General features: G+C 38.7%; 2 protein-coding genes across 4 annotated transcripts; one reads left to right on the forward strand and one right to left on the reverse strand.

Annotated features, from left to right (window-relative positions):
• The first annotated feature begins 638 nt into the window (after positions 1–638).
• mpl (MPL proto-oncogene, thrombopoietin receptor) lies at positions 639–8,838 on the forward strand. The gene is made up of 12 exons (XM_058403234.1): positions 639–859; positions 1,478–1,601; positions 3,798–3,970; positions 4,044–4,201; positions 4,367–4,520; positions 5,297–5,402; positions 5,497–5,660; positions 6,302–6,444; positions 6,551–6,710; positions 6,796–6,865; positions 6,982–7,069; positions 7,399–8,838. The coding sequence occupies exons 1-12, from the start codon at positions 778–780 to the stop codon at positions 7,828–7,830; spliced, it is 1,854 nt and encodes a 617-aa protein (XP_058259217.1). The 5' UTR covers positions 639–777; the 3' UTR covers positions 7,831–8,838.
• Positions 8,839–9,059: 221 nt separating this feature from the next.
• On the reverse strand, positions 9,060–20,546 carry orc1 (origin recognition complex, subunit 1). 3 transcript variants are annotated; one of them, XM_058403230.1, is made up of 19 exons: positions 20,262–20,546; positions 19,961–20,062; positions 19,686–19,813; positions 18,257–18,429; positions 17,690–18,068; positions 17,075–17,324; positions 15,947–16,069; positions 15,472–15,534; positions 14,890–14,991; positions 14,562–14,802; positions 14,144–14,250; positions 13,436–13,537; positions 13,174–13,345; positions 12,950–13,057; positions 12,138–12,287; positions 11,700–11,819; positions 11,105–11,271; positions 10,713–10,800; positions 9,060–9,802 (listed from the first exon to the last, which is right to left on the reverse strand). In XM_058403230.1, exons 2-19 carry the CDS (start codon positions 20,056–20,058, stop codon positions 9,608–9,610), a joined length of 2,766 nt encoding a protein of 921 aa, XP_058259213.1. In that variant the 5' UTR covers positions 20,059–20,062; positions 20,262–20,546; the 3' UTR covers positions 9,060–9,607. The 3 variants fall into 3 exon arrangements, with proteins under 3 accessions (XP_058259213.1, XP_058259215.1, XP_058259214.1); XM_058403232.1 differs by lacking the exon at positions 15,947–16,069 and having other exon boundaries at positions 20,262–20,541; XM_058403231.1 differs by lacking the exon at positions 20,262–20,546 and having other exon boundaries at positions 19,961–20,222.
• Positions 20,547–20,743: the final 197 nt, after the last annotated feature.

Raw genomic sequence — 20,743 nt, forward strand, 5'->3', positions numbered from 1 at the left:
AGCACTTTGAGTTTCCCAAGCCTGCCTCCAGTTTCCTCTTTCCTAAAACACACTGAACTCGCTACAGTTATATTATATAAATAAAAATATCACATCTGTCATATCAACTTATGATGCCACCAAATTGTCTATAGTAAAGGATTTAATATAGGAAAATATCAACATTGTTGGTACACAGCTCATCCAGTCAAATTAATGGACCGGAACTAATTGTTATATAATTACATTTTAACATAAGTTCAAATGTGATTGGTAAATACCAAGCGTTATCACATGTTTCATTGGGTGTGTGAGCAAAGGTTATTTTAAGACTCTTTTAAGGCTAAAATGTTTCTATTTGTTTTTCACTTGAACTTTTTAGGTTGCTAAATCACATTAAATTTTATATCCACTGTATTCACTCTATACGCCGAATTTTATGCTGTTATAGTATGAATTCCTTTGAGTTTCTAGCATTGAAACTAGACTACCCTAACGTGTCAGTTTTCACTTTGCATGTATAGATTTGTTAAAACTTTGTGCCAACTGGTTTGTGAATGTGTTGTGTGTCTGAAGAGTGTTCGTGCGACTTCCTATTGTGCCAACATATTAGATCCGCCCACCATAGTCACCCCAACACCCAACACAAATTTTGCTCCTTTACTTGTTTTGCACAAATTCACACACACACACACACACACACACACACACACACACACACACACACAAACATGTATCAAGACAATTACCTCTCACTGTTCTGAATAGTCATGGGTTAAACATGTAGCTGCATAGACAATGGATCTACGGATAACCTGGTTAATACTCTTCTTCATTCCGTCTGTGCAAGTGAATTGCAGCCCTCATCTGTCAAAACAAGGTAAGAAAATTTTTTGGGGGATAATTTAACCCCTTGGAGTGTCTACTTATTTTAAGGCATAGATTGAAGAAAGTGTTCCTGTATTCATTTGTTATATTAAAGTTTAATTTTTTTTCATTCAATTTGATGAATATTTGATATTTTACATTTATTATCTAAGCTAAAATATAGTACTTTTGTGTTGATTAGTAGAATACACAGTGATATTCAGGGACTCGTATTATGGATCACAGGGTCCCAAAATCTAAGCCTTAAAAACATTTTAAAAAGACATTGCTCTTTAACAATCAAAATATATAATCATTGGTATAGTGAAACATTTTTGAAAGGATTCTCCTGTGTTAGGGCTTTGTAAACAACCATAAGGCTAAAGTTTCCCACTATAGGATTATTTATAGCTGCTGTAACAACAGCAATAACAGGACAACATTAAATGCATTTATGAAGCATTTAATTACAGTGTCCTATTTTATTTGATCAGAAATAAAATTATGTAAATGCTGGTTGTGCAAATTGTTGAGGTATAAGAGAAAATTTCTCATATAGTTATTATCATTTGGATGTCAACAGTGTGCTCTGTTCTGCATTTTTACTTATCACCATGTTTTGGTTTCCTAGATTTGGTGCTGCTGACTGCTAAGCCATACCCAGTGTGTTTCACTAGAACTTTTTCTGACTTCACCTGCTTCTGGAAGGCACCTGTAGGACAATCCTTTGATTTCCTTTATCAGACAGATGACGAGTGAGTACAATATGTGATGAGACTACTTATCTAAAAAGCAAATATCAAAAAAAAAAAAAGTGAAAATAAAAATAAACTCAGGAAAGGATGTTAATTAGCTGCTATAAGCCAAAACAACCACCAGAATGTGCAGTAGGACATGGGGTACTCCAGAACCAGAACTGTGAGCCTTTGGCTTAATTCATAAATAGACCTTAATTCATAAATAGACCTGCAGATGCGTAACATTTCAACAAACATCATATAATACACTTGTTAACTTTTTCATTGTTTATTGTATAATCTTTTATGTTATTGTTTAGTATTCATTATACTGTTTACTATGTTATAATTATATAATAATAATAATAATAATAATAATAATAATAATAATAATAATAATAATTATTATTATTATTATTATTATTATTATTATTATTATTATTATTATTATTATTATTATTATAAGAGAGCCAAATAATGAAGGTGTGTTGTCACCCTGCACTGCAAAATTCAAATGCGTACATCGGTTCCACATGATTGAATTGAGTAACATTTAGTTTGAAATGTTTCATTAATCTATTAAACTAGTAACACATTTAGTTTTTGTTCCTCCAAAATGATTTGAGCAGGCATTTTCGAGTTCTGGTGTTTTGGTGCTCTGGTGTTTTGCAACAGAAATATTACTGCCATGCAGGTTTTAAGTCATTTAATACTACAGTACAGTTATAGTTCTTATCAGTGCCAATATCTTTGTGAGATTTCTCAGTCTAATAGGTTTATGTTAATGATAGGTGAATTGATCCTTCTCACTCTACATCATTGAGTAAGAAAGTTTAAGGTAGTGTAAGCATTGAAATCACATTTTGTTGAGGAATGTAATATTTGTATGTAAACTATACATAATATATTTTATTAAATCTGACTGACCAAATTCTCCTTGTTCTTCTTCTTGGTCTTCTTCTTCTTGTTCTTCTTGTTCTTGTTCTTCTTGTTCTTGTTCTTGTTCTTCTTCTTCTTCTTCTTCTTCTTCTTCTTCTTCTTCTACTACTACTTCTTCTTCTTCTTCTTCCTCTTCTTCTTCTTCTTCTTCTGGACTTTTTAATGGTCAATAATGCCTAAAATGTAAAGGTTTATAAAATGTAAATATTTAAAAGCAGTTGGTTTTGCTACTCCTCCCAAAAATTCTGTCCATCATCACAAAATTTCAATCTCACAAAAGTTATTTCATTATTTTTTATTTCATTATTAGTTATTTCATTTCAAAATGGTTTGCTCATAATGGGCAAAGGAATTTGACAGAGAACAAGAAGTGAGGCTGTATCTCATAATGCCCCTAGACCAGGCGCGTACAGTCTTATCCAAAAAAGGCAGGTGGGGTACAGGTTTTCTTTCCAACCAAGCTGAAGCCACACCTAAGTCTATTGAAAGTCAAGATCAACTGATTTAACAGGTGGCTTGACTGGTATGAAAACCTGCACCCACACCATCCCTTTGCGGAAAAGACTGGACATCCCTGACCTTGACTACGCAGCAAATTTCTTGTTAACGCCACCTACTGGTCAAAAGCTACAATAACATACATCTAACTGACTCCTCCTCCAAGTTCTGTCCAGTTCTCACCAGATTTGGTTCACGTTATCTTGACACCTGTCTAAACAACAAAGTAGCAGCAGACAACACCACAGGTCACAGCAGCTACATCACCAATGCCACCCTGTGCCCATCTGTTCATCTAGATCTTTTCTCCCACAGTCAGAGAATTGCACCACTGTCTGTGGTTAAAACAGACACGTCATGAGTGAAATAAAAATTTACTTTTTAATCTCTTACCTCTGGTTGCCTAGGCAACAACTGAAGCGTGTCTGGATTTGCAGCTCATCAAGTCTGGTTTTGTCTTGGCCTATGAAAATTTAGCAATTTTGCTTTCAGCTTTTCTATTTCTATTATTATTATTATTATTATTATTATTATTATTATTATTATTATTATTATTATTATTATTATTCCTATTCTTCTTCTTCTTCTTCTTCTTCTTCTTCTTCTTCTTCTTAGTATTATTATTATTATTATTATTATTATTATTCCTATTCTTCTTATTATTATTATTATTATTATTATTATTATTATTATTATTATTATTATTATTATTATTACAACTACTACTACAATTAATATTATATTGTGTATTTGTCCTTATATTATTCTTATCTACAGTGCAGAGAGAAGATGTAATATAAGTCAACAGGAGACTGCCGAAAGAACAATCGTCCATGTCTGCTTCTTCCCACCCAGTGACGTCTTTATATTTTCCTCCACACACATCAAAGTGGTGGAAAAAGAAAACAACACAATTGTCTACAGCAAGAGCACTGATGTAGAGAACAACTGTAAGAATCATGTACATATTATACAGAGTTAGTGTCTGTGAATGAGTTATTGATAAGTGTTTCCTCTCTCTAGGCCTGTTAAATCCTCCATCACATGTGTCTCTTCACCATACTGGAAAGCCTGGGGAAATTCTGGTTAAGTGGCTGGCACCAGCACAAGAAGAATTTACAAATCATATGCAGTATGAGCTACGTTACACATCTAAAACGTTGCAGGATACGGTTAAACATGTGAGTTGCAAACAGACTCAAACTGCACACTTCTTCTATAGAAATGTTTTGCAGTGATTATTATTATTATTGTTGTTGTTGTTGTTGTTGTTGTTGTTGTTGTTGTTGTTGATGATGATGATGATGATGATGATGATATTTTTATTTATTTATTTATTTACATAGAAAAAAGGTTCCAAGTGTGAGCATATGTTGATCTCCCTGGTCCCAGGACAGCTATGCACAGTGCAGATAAGGGTTAAGATAAGTTTTGATGATACTGGAGGCCACTGGAGTGACTGGTCACATCCAGTTTCAGTCATGGTACCTCAGACAGCAGGTGAGAGAGCTCAGAGCCAAAAAAATATAGGTGCTAATTTACATTTTACAAATTACGTGCATGCATTTCCATCTAAATGATTTTTGTTTGGTTTATTGTAAAGCCACATCCAGACTTATCTAAATCTTTTAGACTGATATTCATGGGGTGCCACTTTTAAACTTTTAAAAGCACTACAAGACATTTTCCTTTACTTTAGAAATCCAATTAAATAACTAAATCCATATTTACATACATAAATATTTGTTGGTAAATTTTAAGTAGTAAGTATATATCCTTATTAATAAAAATCCTTATAAATTTCAGTCTGTGGTAAATATTTAGATTACATCTATAATCATTGCTGAACGTTTTTGTTAAAAATGCTAATTTATTTATATCTGTTCAAAATGGCGCCTGACTGGCAGGTTCTCCATGTCACCTGGAGATTAGATGTTTTCATGGCTGGGAGCCCAAGAAAGCAAAATTGGGCAAAATTGCTGCTCAGAGGAAGACGTAGCACACTCAGACAGAATAAAATTGCTGTCTTCCCTCTGATGCTACTTGAGCAGCAGTTTGAGAAATGTGCAGTTCTTCATGTTCCTTCTTGGTTGGTTGGTATCAGGTGATATGATAGGGCTGCCTTATGGGTGGGAATTGGCCATGACAACCTCAGGGAGAAAACTGGGGGGAAAAAGTCTGAAAAGAAATCAGATAAACTGTCAGAAACATTCTATTCATTCAGTGAAGCACATGAATTGTCTGTGGCTTTAAAATCTAAACTCTTTTTGTTGTAGGTGACATTGAGTTAAAGTGCCACACTTCCGACCTACACCAAGTCCGTTGTCAGTGGAACGAGGAGCGATATGGTCATGCAAACTTACATTACCAACAAACCGACAGGTAACTATGTAATCCGCACTGTATATACACTGTAGTCTCTGTAATTATTCAGAATAAAAGGAATCACTGGTTGAGTATGATGTTTCTTTTTCAGAAATATTTGGGGGAATTGGAAGACCTGTGGGAAGAGTAATGCCTCGGCGAGTCAGTGTGTTCTCTATGGAGATGAATGCACTGTGTTTCAAGTTTACCTTAATGCTACATTCGGGCACTTTACCCGTACCTTTTACATGGAAAAGTTCAGGATGAACAATAGCAGTAAGCTTTTATTTTTTCAAATACTGTGACTTTATTTCTATGTACATTTATGTTTCAAGGGACAGTCCTAGTACAGAATATTGATTGTCTGATCATTACACATTCTACTAACGTTTTAGTAAATTATTATTTATACATTATTATTTATTAAAGAATGACACACACTACTTCTCACAGTTATGGTTGATGCTAGTGAACATCTTCAAAACAAGGTCATTCTAGGTGTCAATTACATTATAGCCAGTTGTTCTGTTCCTAAGCAGCTAGGTCACTATGCTGTGCAAAACATTTCCATAATAGGGTGCGTATGTTGATAAATGCTCATAAATTATCAGTCTCATACACACATACAGATTGCAGCAAAGACATAAAAGTGAAACTTCTTTTGACTAACAGCTTAATAACTGCCAAGATCTGGAGAACAATCGTACCCAAATGACGGTGAACACCAAGCACATCACATTGAGAAAACAACCTTTTTGATTCAAAGCAAAGTGTGTCGGAAATAGGGAATATTACTGCTTGAGATCAAATCGGTCGCTTAGTGCTGGCTCTAAAAAAGTGCAGTATTAAAATATGATGTTTTATTTATTGTAATATCCTGACTTCAGAATGAAAAGTCTTTTTTTTTTCATGTTTAGTCAAAACAGAGCCTCCAGGAGGGCTGAAAGGGGAGATCATTGGAGAAAGGCTTTGTCTAAGATGGCTCTCTCCTCTTCCACAAATATCTGAGCATTTAATATATCAGATTCGCTACCAGCTACAAGGAGAGAGCGAGTGGAAGGTAAGGAACATACACAAGTACAAACATAAAGGACAAAGAAGAATGGAATATGTCATGTCTCTGACGAAGTTTTCATCTCTGAAAATGAAATGCTTTTGTGTGCCAGCTTTTTACACTGCAAAATCCCAGTACCAGTATCTGTCTGGATGTGCAAGCCAGTGGCCAGTACACCATGCAAATAAAAGCTATCCCCAATGGATTATTGTACGGCGGGCACTGGAGTGATTGGTCAAAACCTCTCACAAAACAACTTACTTCAGAAACATGTACTCAGGTTTTCTCAAACACAATCCAAGAAACACAAACATTTGACTTAATAAGATGTTCACTGGCGTTTCTACCCCGATACAGGGTTGCTGTTTTTTGTGTGTGTACCTTTTGGCTTACTCATTTCTGCTCTATTGTTCTTCTCCTTCTCCAGGTATGTTAATCAGTTTGAACAACAGACATATTAACACTGTACAAAATTTTAAATAGACAAACGTGTATTGATACCTGTGTGTGATTCATGTTATGTTTGCAATCCTTGTTCTTTAGTAAGCTCAAGCAGCTTCTGTGGCCACCAGTCCCAAATCTGAACAATGTCCTGGAAAATTTCCTGAAAGATATCGATGGACAACACTGGGTGAATTACATCTTGCCGTGTTATTAATAGAATTGTGCGAGCAAACCATGATACATGGCTTGAATGGGCATGATTTAGGCATTGTAGAATTTACTTAAGCATAATCCTATTCTATAGTTATACTATTTTCAGGAGCACATTGGTCAACTTTCATTTTCTGAAATAGAAAAAGAAATATGTATGTGTGTGTGGGTCACATATTAACCCATAGCAAATACGTACACATAATTTTACCAAATAAACGTCTAATATGTGATGTACAGTACTGGTGCTACTAATTCCATATTTATTTTATAACCAGAAGTTATAATGCTGTGCCAATACTCTAGGAGCCCAACATCAAGCTGTATGATGATGACGTCCCTTCTGTGGTGGAGATCATGTCCGAAAAGGAGGCTCAAGTCACGAAGAAAAGTTCCTGGACACCGAACTGCCCATATTTCCCACAATACCAGTTGGCTGTGGATAAAAATGAGGAGCAGGGCCTGGAGATGAACCGAGAGTATGTCATCTTGAAGTCGAGTCCTGTCCACGATATCTCAAGCCTGAACGGGAATGATTATGTTTATGGACTGAATACGTCATTGGATCAGCTTGAGGAAAAAGTCTGCTGTTATTCTCCTCTTTGTTCAGACATTTTTTCAATCTCCACCACCAACATCCTTAACCATTCCTATTTACAAGCTGAGATTGCGAGCCTCCACACCATAACTGGCCATTACACCAATCTGGAAACGGTAGCATCAGCTAAGGAAGAGTGAAAAGGAAAGGGCAGATTCATCTCCCAGTAGACATAGTGCAGGGAAATCTTTTAGGGTTTAACCTGCATGCAGTAGGAAGACCCCGTCAGGTTTAAAAGCATTGAAAGAGAGGTCAAAACTGAGCATCTCTGAGAGTAGTGCAAATATACTTTCTTACTACTTATACGAAAACTAGAGGCCGTACAGTATGGAAAGTCTCTGAAGACATTATTCTGAAAGCTCAAGGCTCATTTAGAGAGAAACACTTGCACAACTTAATTACTAAACGGTTTGTATAGTTTCTGTTGAAGTACCTGTGGTAAAAACCCACTTATTTCCTTGCAGCCATCACTTTGATATTTTCTAAGACAGATGAAAAGCTAAAACTGTCGTTGACACTGAGATCAGCATATTCTTAATTTAGATGAAACATAAAAAAATATACCTGGAAGTTAAAAACTGCCAGACTTTTAAGCATTTAAGCGAACTTTTATCACATATTTCAGCTGTAAAATTTTTATTAGAGATGAGATAAGAGTTCACCTTGTTGTAAACTATTACATTTATGCAGTGTGCAATCACTAAAATGTGCTTCAAATCCAGATTATAAAATAGCTTTTATATTATTAACAGCATGTGTTAAAGTATAGCAAAATATCTTGCAGATTTAGCAATCTTTTGTATTTTAATTTAGATTAATATCTGCATTATTTTCCTCAAACTATTTTTTTTAAATGTATGACTGAATGGGCTGGGCTAACCATCAAATACTGTTATACCTTTTTGGAGCACATGTGCGAAACTTTAAAGGACATCTTTTTAAGTCGCACCATTTGTAGCATATTCACAATAGTGTATTTTTGCTGTACAAATTTATACTAAAATTGTACCCCACACACAAGATGCACCAATAAATGACCTGAAGCTGTTATAATAATAATATCAGTCATCTAATCGTGATCTATTTGTCATTAGAAAGAGGATTTACGGTTATTTACTCAAGCTTTGGTTTGACCACTTGAACAGAAAGTCCTGAGTCTATGGTTTTAGTTACTTGTGACCGCGTACTTGTGAAGTGTAGTTACTGCACTAACAACTAACCAAATCTCACACACACACACAAAATAAAATAAAATAAACCCACACATGACCCAAAATGATTTTCAATAGCTTTATTTAGAATGATATTTAAACTAAAACCATAAACATTATGAAATTATTTGGGTTATGAAATTCAGTTACAACATTCATCATAACGCACATATTGAGACAGACCTTCCTAGACAAAAAATGGTGAAGACTAAATGAAAGATGGGGGGGAGACTTGCTCTCCAACATTAAAAACACAATTTTTCTTTACTTGCAGAGAGTATATTTTATGCTCAACAACAATGCATTAGGGAATTTCCTGATTGAAAAGCCCAATTTGATGTATTGTTGTTTTACATACAGAGTCTAACATTTATTTATTTATATATTTAAGAAAGAAAGAAAGAAAGAAAGAAAGAAAGAAAGACAGACAGAAAGAAAGAAAGAAAGACAGAAAGAAAGACAGACAGAAAGAAAGAAAGACAGAAAGAAAGACAGAAAGAAAAATTGTATCATGTGCATTGATGGAAATTGCACTACTTCTGTTAGTCTGTACAGAAAACAGCCAGTCTAATGCTTCTAATCAAGCAGTACCAGGTAGCATCTGTTGGTCCAGTGTGTAAATCCAACAACGTATGTTCAGCTTTACTGAAGATTTGGTGGTCTCTATCCATCTCACACACACACACACACACACACACACACGGTCTCAATCCGCCTTCAGCGCATAAAGCACATCGTCCTGGCTGAGATTGAGGCGAACACGGAGGAGAAGATCCAGACGACTGGGCTCGAGCAGGAGCAGACGACATGCTCCTAACCTCTGACACACAGCCAGGCTCTCGGACACGCTCACTGGCTGCAGCCCTTCCACCCGACACAAGGCCTGGTGCTGTACAAACACCTGGGAAAGAGGAACAGAAACTTATTTAGCACCAACTGTTCCTCTTCACAAGTCAACCATACTGCTCATTACAGCAGGCGCAGGGTGTGAGAAAGCTGTTCAGAATGTGTGCCACTGCCCCAGATATAACTATACCTCAGCACTGTGGGATTTCTAAAATCAGAAAGTTTACTAAAGGCTTTAACGGCAGCTCTGAGGATGTATGCAAGATGCTCTACTTAAATGGAATTAGAAAAAGCATCATTTTCTGTGAGGAGAATTTCTCATTTTGGAAGGAGTCTCCACTGTCGGTAAAGAGGTAAAGCTGTTTTTCCAATTTTATTTTAAACACAGGAAGGACTTCGGTGCTCTGTACTTCCTTAAGATGACCAGCTTATCGTTTTTTTTAGTCTTATTAATGATGGAATGATTGTTTACAAAAGTCGTATTGTGTCATTAGTATTGGCAAATTATTGTAGGATAAGAGACATGCTGCTAGAGGAAAAGAATCAACTTTGTACTAGCCGGTCATGTTTAATTCCTTACACTGATGAAGACAAACAGAATAAGTGCATTCTATACTTAAATGGGCTTCTTAATAGGTTTTTACATGTAAAATATCTCTGATACTATAGTTTGCATGTTACAAGATTAATTTTCCCACAAATCTGGCTAACAAGTCTCATTTTATCCAGATGAACAAAAAACGTCTAGCACTTTAAGGGTTTCTTAATGATCTGTTTTCGATTCAAGCACCTGTGAACATGTTTCTGAAACATTACCTTCAGTGATATTTTACTTTTAAAAAGTGATTTTTAGTCTTATTCAACAGACAATGCAAAGATTTTTTTTTTAGATGTTTTAAATGAATGATATTTGCACAGGTGATTATGATCGCAACCTTACAGCGACACATTAAATCAGACACTACCTGCTGAAAGGTGGCCTCTTCAAGACCCAGCCTGCGAAACTCTGCAATCACGGCCCTCAAGAAGAGCTGCTCCTGCAGCGAGGCACACCTGAAATAAATATTATTATTATATAATATATTATGCATAAATAATTAAAATATTTTTTATAGGCATAAATAATTAAAAATGTAATATTTTAATGATTATCTATGTGCTTTTTATGCACAATTAAATCCAAAATTTTTTTTTTTTTTTTAAATATAAATATAAAATGCAAATCAAGCAGAAAATGGTGTTCATGAAAATATAATGAATCAACTCAAGCTAAACTCTGTACAGGAAACAAACAAGAAACTTTACACACACACACACACACACACACACACACACACACACGTGTTCTCCAACACACCTGATAGCTGTGACATAAGAGGAGGAGAACATTTCGTCCAAGGCTTCCATCACATGACTCATTCCAACCAATCCGATGGCACCCTTCTGACCGGCGTGCTCACAGATCTCAGTGGCACGTCTGCAGATATCTAGACAGCGACGCGCATCACCTGAGAGAGCTGCGACCTGGGGATGCAACATGACAATCGCAACCACAATCAGAAAAGCAATCAGACAGGAAAGGCCTTTTGATTTTTGATGAGGAGTACTCGAGGACTTCATGGTCGTCCTGCAATGTTACTTCTATGGCAGGATCCAGGATGGTGCTTTACAGGGCATATTGTCCATTAGGTAAAGTCTAGAGGGACACTCATTTATACACCAAAACCATCATACACCAAAGGACCAGTGTGGATACTGGTATTCACTCCAGCTTTGAACATGGCGGACACCGAAGATCGGCCTGAAGAGTTTCTTTCCAATAACTTTTTGTACTCATTTCTTTCAAAGTAATGTTTTTTAGGGATACTCCATCACATTCACTTCAATTTTCTATTCTTCATGCCTCTGTCAAATTTGTGATAATCTTTGTTAAACAATTTCAACCTTATTACCTTTCTGGAGACTAGCTGAAGAGCGTCTTCCTCGAAAGCCTTTACTCTGTTCAGTCGAGATGTGATAATTTGCTGCAGTTGCTTAAAGGTGTACGGTTGGAAGGACATGCGTGTCAGCCCCTGCAAAACCACACACACGTATTGGTCAGTTTTTTCATTCCTACACATTGATTACTGTAATTCACTTTTATCTGGCTTATAGACTCAGACTCCTATCATACAACACATCATCCCTTCCCTTCAAACACTCCACTGGCTCCCTATTAAACACCGTGTCGATTTTAAGATTCTTCTTCTCACTTTTAAAGCTCTTTATAACCTTACTCTACCATCTCTCAGATCTGATACAGTTCTACACTCCCTCCCATATTCTCCGCTCTTCCTTATCAAGGTTTCTCACCACCCCTTATTATAAAATCTTCTTGATGGGAGTCTTACCAGGCGACTGGCCACGCGGTTGATCATGATCCTCTCAGGCAGGTCCATAGTGTTAGCGATAGTCAGGACCACCAAGCGTGCATGTCGTCTCGTTGGCCAGTCAAATATATTATACATGACGTTCTGCTTCCTGGTCCATAAAAGGTCCAGCTAAAATAAAAAACAGTAACTTTAAATCAGTATTAAATCACTGTTATCTAGATTATGTGTTTCTGCACTATACATATAGTGTACAAGTTTATCCATTTAATACACCTTTGCCATAATTGTGTGATGTCATAACATGGGCTGCGATATGCAAATGAGATGATCTGTGTAGGAGAAAACTGAAGGCACTGTACTCGATTCTCAATTCGACTGTTAAACGAAAATATATTTGTTTGTGTTTTTACACGGTTCCACTATGTGATGCAAATTGAGATATTCTAAGTAACTGGTCATACAGATCTTAACATTCAGCAAGCTAGTTAGCTAGGTGTTTGGTATATCAGAGGGACATGGAGGCATTCTTGAAATTCATACATATTAGGTTTTTTCTTTTTTGTTTATTGAGGATGAGGTGTACAGTTGTTTTTAGGCTATTTTCAATGTTTTTGTCAATATTTTTTGCCATTACATTTGTCAGATTATAATATATTAGTGAGAATTCCACAAAGCAAACCTGTACTGAAAATGTTTAAATTAAGAACAATGCTTAGGTTATTTACTAGAGTAAAGAAAACATTCATATAATCCAGAATGCTATTTAGGAACTTCTGTGAATCTGATTAAGAAGGCTCAGCAGATGCCCTGTAACAGATTTGGGAACTCACCTCGTCCACCAGCAGCACTGTGGTCTCTTTCTTCGGTGCTGGTGTACTGAAGCGTTTCTCCAGCAAGGCAGCAGCATGATCCGGTGTCGCTTTCTGATCTGTTAATTTCTAACACACAGCACCGCAAACAAGATCAGAATGAGGGAAGGGAAGGGAAGGGAAAGGCAAGGAGGGGAGGGAAGGAGGAAGGAAGGAGAATGTGGAAATACAGCTGTAGTACAAACCTGAAGAATCTGGACATAGGCCTGGTGCGGGTCGGTCATCTTCATGCCGTTGATCTCTATGAAGTGAAACGGCGGGATCTCCTCCTGCTCTGCTGCATGCTGCAGAGACCTGATCACCTCATGCACCGTGGCAGTTTTCCCTGTCCCGGGAACACCCGAGATATACATACACCTGTAGAATAAACACACGGCATGCAATTAAACACCACTTTCTAGGAAAATGAGCAGGAACGAGTTGTGGACACACAACAGCCGGACACACCCTCCTGTGCCGTCCATGATCTTGCTCTCCACAAAGTTGTAGATGTCTTGGAACTCCTGTTCTCGACATGGCAGAGACTCGGGGACTGAAGATACATGCAACCTATTGGGGAAAGAAAAGTGATTTAATGACATGGAGGGGGAAAGACATAGGCCGAGACATAATAGAAATATTTTGTAATTTAATAACTATAATAAATCTGTAACTTCTTAAACAGACATGAAACAGCAGTGATATGAAAGCCTCTCTATTTTCATAGGAAATAAAGACTAGGCGTCATTTGCACAGCAAAGTTTGAGATTTCATCTAACTACGCCATTTAAAATAAATAAAAATCAAGAAAATTAAATTATTATATAATAGCTGGGGCACCACTTTGCTGTTTACTCCGGTTTATTTCAATGCACTTTCACATGTATCAGCTCATTTGCTCTCAGTCTGAATAACAGCAAAATAATATAAATCATGTTGATTAGGGCTGGAAAGGTCCTGAAAAATCAGCTGTGTAAAAAAAAGAGAAAGAAAAGAAAAACAGACAAAGAGAGCCATGTGGAAATCACACAAATCACTCAAGCATGGAAACAAACAGAGCCAGCATGAAATGAAAGGCTTGATAATATTATCTATACACCAGAGGAGACACTGCTTTGAAAATGCCCCCAGAAATTAAAAAACAAGTCTAAGGAAAGAGTTATGACACCGTCCTACCTTGCCCTTGCTTCCTCCAATACATTCCCAGGCTTCCTGGCTGGCTGAATTCTGCTAGGAATGCTGGGAGTGGCGTGTCGAGGCGTACGGGGAGTGGGAGGAGCAGACTATATCCATGGGAGGTGAAAGGAAGAGAATAGAAGAATAATTTTAATGATGTAATGAAAAGCTAAGGGAAAGTGAAAAGCTAAGTGTTAGCAAAAAAAGTTCATGTCTAAAGGATTTTCCTTCCACATTTAACAAACAAAATATTGATGGGGGAAAAAACTCTTTTTTTAAAATAGTTCTTTTTGTTTCATCTGATTATTTAAATCAAATAATTATCATTGTAAGCCTTTGAGCTTGTGATAAAGAAAGCCTGAGCCTAAAATGTATGACTTTAATCGTCTCTTATTTCACGATTTGCACGTTGCTGTACCTTCTTGCTCGGAGTTTTGAGAGGGGTTCTTGCAGAAGCGCGGGCAGTCTTTTCCGACGGCGTCCTCGGACCTGCCGAGCGCCTACTCCTCTTCACTACAAGTTCGTCTTCACTGTCCATTTTCGTCTCCTCTTCCTCTTCGCTGCTGCTCTCCAGGTCAAGCTTCGAGGGCATGAAGCATCCGTCGTCATCGGCGTCTTCCCCGTCGGACTGCAGCTCGTCCCGGCTAGTCAGGATGTTCCTGCGACGCGATACAGTCGATACACCAGATCAGATTAAGAAGAGAAACAAGAGAGACATTTCGCAATACCCGAGCTCGAGAACTCACAGCTGCTTTCGAATGCGAGAGGACACCAGCTGGGCGGATTTCCTCTTGGAGCGTGGAGTGGCAGATGTCTGTGCAGGTGAGTCTTCGTGCTCTTCTTCAGCCCTGAGAGCAGAACAAACACAAACAGTGTTTCCATGCACTGAAATTTTAATTCGATTCAATTTATTTATTTATTTGTATAGCTCTTTTTGTCTCAAAGCAGCTTTACAGAAGAATAGAAACATGGAATAAAAATGATAAAGTTTAAAGTTACTATTTATCCCTGACATTTATCCCTAATGAGCAAGCCTGAGGCGACGATGGCGAGGAAAAACTCCCTGAGAAGATATGAGGAAGAAACCTTGAGAGGAACCAGGCTCAGAAGGAACCCTTATCCTCATTTGGGTGACACTGGACAGTAAATAATGTACTTTCTACAACCGTTTATAGTCACGAGATGTGCTGCAACCAAGAGCTCCTGAGGAACTAATAGGTCTCGCACACATGCTCTCGTGCGCACACGCACTCGCGCACACACACACACACTCACTATAACATTAGTTGCTAGCATGCTGCCTTTTTTCATTAACTCTATATACTCACAGTACAGCTAGAGCGGGTTCTCGGACTGAAACTGACTCTCTCTTCCTGGATGGAGTTCTTGAGCTGCCAACAGACAAAACACACACACGTTACTATCATCAATTTTTAAAACCTTTACCAATTTTCCTTGAATTTTCAAATAAATGTGTGTAGAGCTCTAGATAGGTGTGTCCTCTCTGCGTGCTACAAAATAATCAGTAGCCCATGCATGTGACGTATCCCAAATTACATAGACACCAAGGTGTGGTGCGTTTTCCTTCATCTGAAATCGAGCAAAGATTATGAACCTTCACCGCAGTGCTTTGGGAGTTGGAGGAAGAACCACAGACAGAGTAAAACTGCTGGACATCACAAATCAGACAGACGAACTCAAACGGTGCTGAAATCAGGTTGTGTGAGTGTTGTAACTCCACCACCAACAGAGTTGCAGTGTGTGTCTGCTCACATCATTATAAAGCAGGGGAGTCAAACTTACTTGTGCCCCCGCAGACCTGCTCTCCTGGGAGTGGCCTCTCTCCTACGAGGAGTCCTGCCTTTATTGATAAGTGCCTCTGACTCGAACACGTCGTCTTCCAGAGGCTCGACTCCGAGCAAGTCCCTGGATGAGCAGCAGCAGGCTTTGTAGCAGGATTGTCTTTACATTACATTAATCACCCAAGTGCTGATTAACTGTTTAACCAGAGGCCAAAAAACTTTTTTGTTTCCATGTTGAATGGAAATTGAACTGAATGTTTTTCCTCACGTCACACTCTACAGTGGTGTTTATTATTAAGCTCAAATGGAAGGAGACACTCAGGGCTAAGAATTTGTACTGTTTCAGTTTTTATCTAGCCTTGAGCTGCCAACAGACAAAAGAGGCAATAAATTCAACTTCAGTAGACGGAAAAAAGTAGAGAGGGTGCTGAGAGGACGAGTGTTAAGAAAATAACTGCTATAACATTAAGTAAAATCAGGGGGTGACTTGTTTAAAGATCCACAAAATTAAATATAACTAGAAAAGGATAAAAAATAAATGTAAATGGGACATTGTAGTGGTATAAGAGGAATAACACAAAAGTAGTTGATTACACAGATCAGGATTAACATTATGACCACCTGCCTAATATTGTGTTGGTCCCCCGGCCTTTTGCTACCAAAACAGCCCTGACCCGTCGAGGTATGGATCCCTGAAGGTGTTCTGTGGTATCTGGCACCAAGATTTAAGCAGCAGATCCTTTAAGGTCACAGCTTACAGGACTTAAAGGATACTTTTGATAGATACTGACCACTGCAGACCGGGAACACCCCACAAGAGCTGCAGTTTTGGAGATGTTCTGATCCAGTGGTCTAGCCATCACAATTTGGCCCTTCGTCAAACTCCCTCAAATCCTTACACTTGTCCATTTTTCCTGTTTCTAACATCAACTTTGAGGACAAAATGTTAACTTGCTGCCTAATATATCCCACCCACTAACAGGTGCCATGATGAGGAGTTATTCACGTCACCTGGCACTGGTCATAATGTTATGCCTGATCAGTGTATGTTCCTATAAGAGCACATCCCCTACTGTTGTTGGGTTTTTTTTAAAACATGAAATAAACATCATCTTGTCTCGAAGCTGACCTGCTGGAGGTGTTTTCACAAGCAGAGTGATTGGGTTTGTTGGGGCTCTGTGGAGGCTGGATGGACGGATTCTCCCCTTCAGTGGAAATCTTGTTACAGATCACGGTAGGGAGCGGGGTCAGGCGGATGGAGATGGAGATGCGACGAGGTGGAGAAGCGCCGAGTTTGCTGGCCAGCACTTCCTCAGTCTCCTGGTCATCATCCAAGATCTCACCAAGAACATCGTCTCTGCTCAGTTTCTTCGTCGGACCTAAAGCATCAAATAAATCACTCAATCAATCGATCAGTCTGAGGTCACTGTGCGTCATTTTGCTGTACGTAGATTTTGAATTAGTCAGATGAACACATTCAAAGCTTATAAGAGTAGTACATATACACATTTAAAATAAATAAATAAATAAAAACGTTGCTGCCTGATTGGTTCAAGCCAGTTATTATCAGAAATAAAATATTTCTCCAAAAATATTGGCATGTGATACATCAGCTGGTAAAAATAAATAAATGAAGAAAAAATAAATAAATAACTCTCATTCTGTGTAACCACTCACACAAAGCAGAAATAAAAAATAAGCACTTTTGTGAAAGAACAGACTAGGAAACTCCAGCAGCACTCACTGCACAGGTCGAGCTTCTTGCGGATGTTTGGGTTGGAGGAGACTCTGCCTCTCCTCTTCACGTTCAGCAGTTTGGCGGCGGACAGTTTGGAGGCGGAGTGAGCCGACTCGGCCTCGGTGGAACCCATCTTGCCGGTGCTCATGCAGCCGCGGGCGTTCACGCCGGACATGGCCCTCTTCATCACGCTGGGGTCCGGGGTGGGGAGAGCACGGAGTCGTGGTGCATGCTGGGCCGGCGGGGGAGATTTGGGACTTTGAGGCGGTTTCATCGAGTCAGGATCCATGACTTGAAATTTCTTTGTGTCCCACTGAAGTTTAACAAACAGAGTGTTTTTGCTTTTGTCGTCCGGGAAAGGAGCCTCGGCAGGAACGTGTTTAATCTGAACAGGAAAGACAGATGAGATAAAGACAAACGATATATGGGGTATATACTGAGACCTCAAGAAACTCTTCAATGATCAGCTAAAATCTTTAACAAACTTTTAATCTGAGACTAATACCTATATCTAATCTGGTACATTCTGAATCACACACACACACACACACACACACACACACACACACACACCTGGACTGTTCCTAGGATGGTCTGAGCGTCCACCTCGTTATCACAGGAGCGATCCTTGTAGTAAAAGATCTCTTGTGGATGAGCATCCCGGCCCAGGAGCTTCCTTTTACTCTGAGGTATTTCACACATCCGCACAAACCACTGCACCACCGCCTTCATCTGCTTACCCGAGTCTGCCGGACATTCAGGAGGTTATTCAGGTTACTCAGGTCACTGAGCTGCTCATCAAAGGCTATGACACAAATCTGTGTTTTTTTCCCCTCAGGACTGTGTGAATGTAAATAATCTAATTGTTTCTAATCAGACTTAAAGCCCCTAAACTCACATTACAAGCTTTCTTTGCTCAGACTGAATATGTCTCTTTTTAGTACTGCCAAGCTGCCACTGTTGGGCCCTTGAGCAAGGCCCTTAACCCTCTCTGCTCCAAGACCAGGACTAGCTGAGATGAAATCAAGACTCAGTAGTTAAGTCAATATTGAGTCTAAATGAAAGTGAGACAGAAAAAAGATCAATCAAATCAAGACTGAGCTTTTTAATCATCCCAATGGGTTCAGAAAGAATTACTTATTGTTAAAGTTTATGCATATGTAAAGAAATAACATAAGCTTTACTTTAACAGACCAAGACCACGTTACCCAAAACACCAATACAGGGGAAAAAAGCAAGACGTTTACGGCATTTTGATGATGGCTTTATCCACAACGACTTACATTTTAATATTAAAGTAATACTGTTTGACACACAATTAAATATAGTCTATATCTAATGAGTTGTATTTTTATTATGTTTGCGTGTTTTATTTCTATTTTACATAGTTTCTGTACTTGTAGGGCATTCAATGTGGACAGCAAAGAAAGAATTTTATTGTACAGGGAAACTTGTTTCCTCATTGTGCACATGACAATAAACACTATGGATCTTGAATTTTAGATCATTTATACTACTTAGCAGTTGAGGGTTAAGGGCCTTGCTCGAGGGCCCACAAGTAGCAGCTTGGTGGACCTGGGATTTAAACTCACAAACTTCTGATTAGTATCCCGACAACCTTAACCACCTAAATCAGATCCATGATCTGGCAGATCACAATAAGACAGAAAATCAGATTTGTGTCCCTTGCTGTTGTTGTTGTTGATCTTTCGGCTGCTCCCTATGTGTGTGAGCGGTCACCACAGCGGACTGACCGGTCTGCACAACAACTCGGCACAGGTTTTACACCGGATGCCCTTCCTGGTGCGACCCTCTCATTTTTATCCGGGCTTGGGACTGGCACTGCATCCAGTGGCTGGGGTTTGGGTACTGGCTGGGAATCGAACCCGGGCCTTCCGCATGGTAGGCGAGAAACACCGAGCCACCAGCACCCTAGATTTGTCTCCCTTGCTAACAAGCCTAAAAGATGAGATCATCATTGGAAGGAGACTGCACTTCTTACCGTCAGAGAAAAGCTTGAGAAGCTGTGCGACATACGGGTTGTCATCGTCATCCCCCTCAATCAGAATACACTGACCTACAGACACCACCGTGTTGTCCGGCCTTCCTTCCACAGATATGGACAAAGACCTGAGAGAGCATTTCAAACATTTTATAAAGTGCCAGGATCGGAGTGATGGACCTGAGTTTTTTCCCCCAGGTCTACTTGTCAGCTCTATATATTTATATATATGAATGACGATGTCTGAATCCCAAGGGATCCAGCTCTAAACTTACTCATAATAGAGTTTCTTCAGCTTTCTGTCTTCACTGATGGGATTTCCAGGCCATGTGTACTTTCTTCGCACACGCAGTCTTGTGGAGTAGCGACTCATTTTTCTGAAACGATACAGAAGAGACAGTCATCTGTGTTAGACTTATACACACAGATCAAATGACTGAGCCGTGCGTTGGAGTGGAATATAAACGATTCATCCGTATATAGAGTATGATCTAGTGCACACTTCAAGGGAGCAGGAAGCCATTTGGAACTCGGCCATTCGCCGCGTCTCGGCTCGGACCACAGCGATCTCCTTACCTTTAAAAGCTCCTTTAAATGATATTAATGCGCTTTAATCCGATTGCTCGCGTGCACATTGACCGTATGTGAATTATATATCTGGAAGAAAACTCAGTATAAAAGTTTTAAAACCTAAATCTTACAAGTAACACGACTCGTGTAAGTCTCGACGACTTTATTTTTTTTTCGCGCGTAAATGACGTTTTGTTACTGTCGACGCCTACTTGACCAGCGGGAAGCGGTTGTGATCACACCCGGAAGTTGTTATTCATAGGCAGGATGTCAAACAAAACATCTATATATATTTTTTGTGTGCACTTCGTAGGGTGTTACGTTCTATTTCCTTAAATAGTGCGCAACACGTCACACCCGGAAGTACTTCAATGATTGGCGGCGTCTCAAACAAAGTCTTGTTTTGCTGCGTGAACGCGCTTTTCTATGCCCAGTGTGGTTATTATACCAGCACGCTAATATTAATGGTTCTGCATGATTATTATAAA

The sequence above is a fragment of the Hemibagrus wyckioides genome, linkage group LG11 (genome assembly GCF_019097595.1).
Source record: "Hemibagrus wyckioides isolate EC202008001 linkage group LG11, SWU_Hwy_1.0, whole genome shotgun sequence".
NCBI classification, from domain to species: domain Eukaryota; kingdom Metazoa; phylum Chordata; class Actinopteri; order Siluriformes; family Bagridae; genus Hemibagrus; species Hemibagrus wyckioides.

Bases quoted from the DNA above. Each gene is read 5' to 3' on its own strand.
- mpl (XM_058403234.1), top strand. From the start codon at position 778: ATGGATCTACGGATAACCTGGTTAATACTCTTCTTCATTCCGTCTGTG. The intron at 1,602-3,797 runs GTGAGTACAATA...TCTTATCTACAG, and splicing joins CTTTATCAGACAGATGACGA to TGCAGAGAGAAGATGTAATA. The intron at 4,521-5,296 runs GTGAGAGAGCTC...TTTTTGTTGTAG, and splicing joins CATGGTACCTCAGACAGCAG to GTGACATTGAGTTAAAGTGC.
- orc1 (XM_058403230.1), bottom strand. From the start codon at position 20,058: ATGAGTCGCTACTCCACAAGACTGCGTGTGCGAAGAAAGTACACATGG. The intron at 18,069-18,256 runs GTGTGTGTGTGT...TTTCCTGTTCAG, and splicing joins CCATCCTAGGAACAGTCCAG to ATTAAACACGTTCCTGCCGA. The intron at 10,801-11,104 runs GTGTGTTGGAGA...TATTTATTTCAG, and splicing joins TCTTATGTCACAGCTATCAG to GTGTGCCTCGCTGCAGGAGC.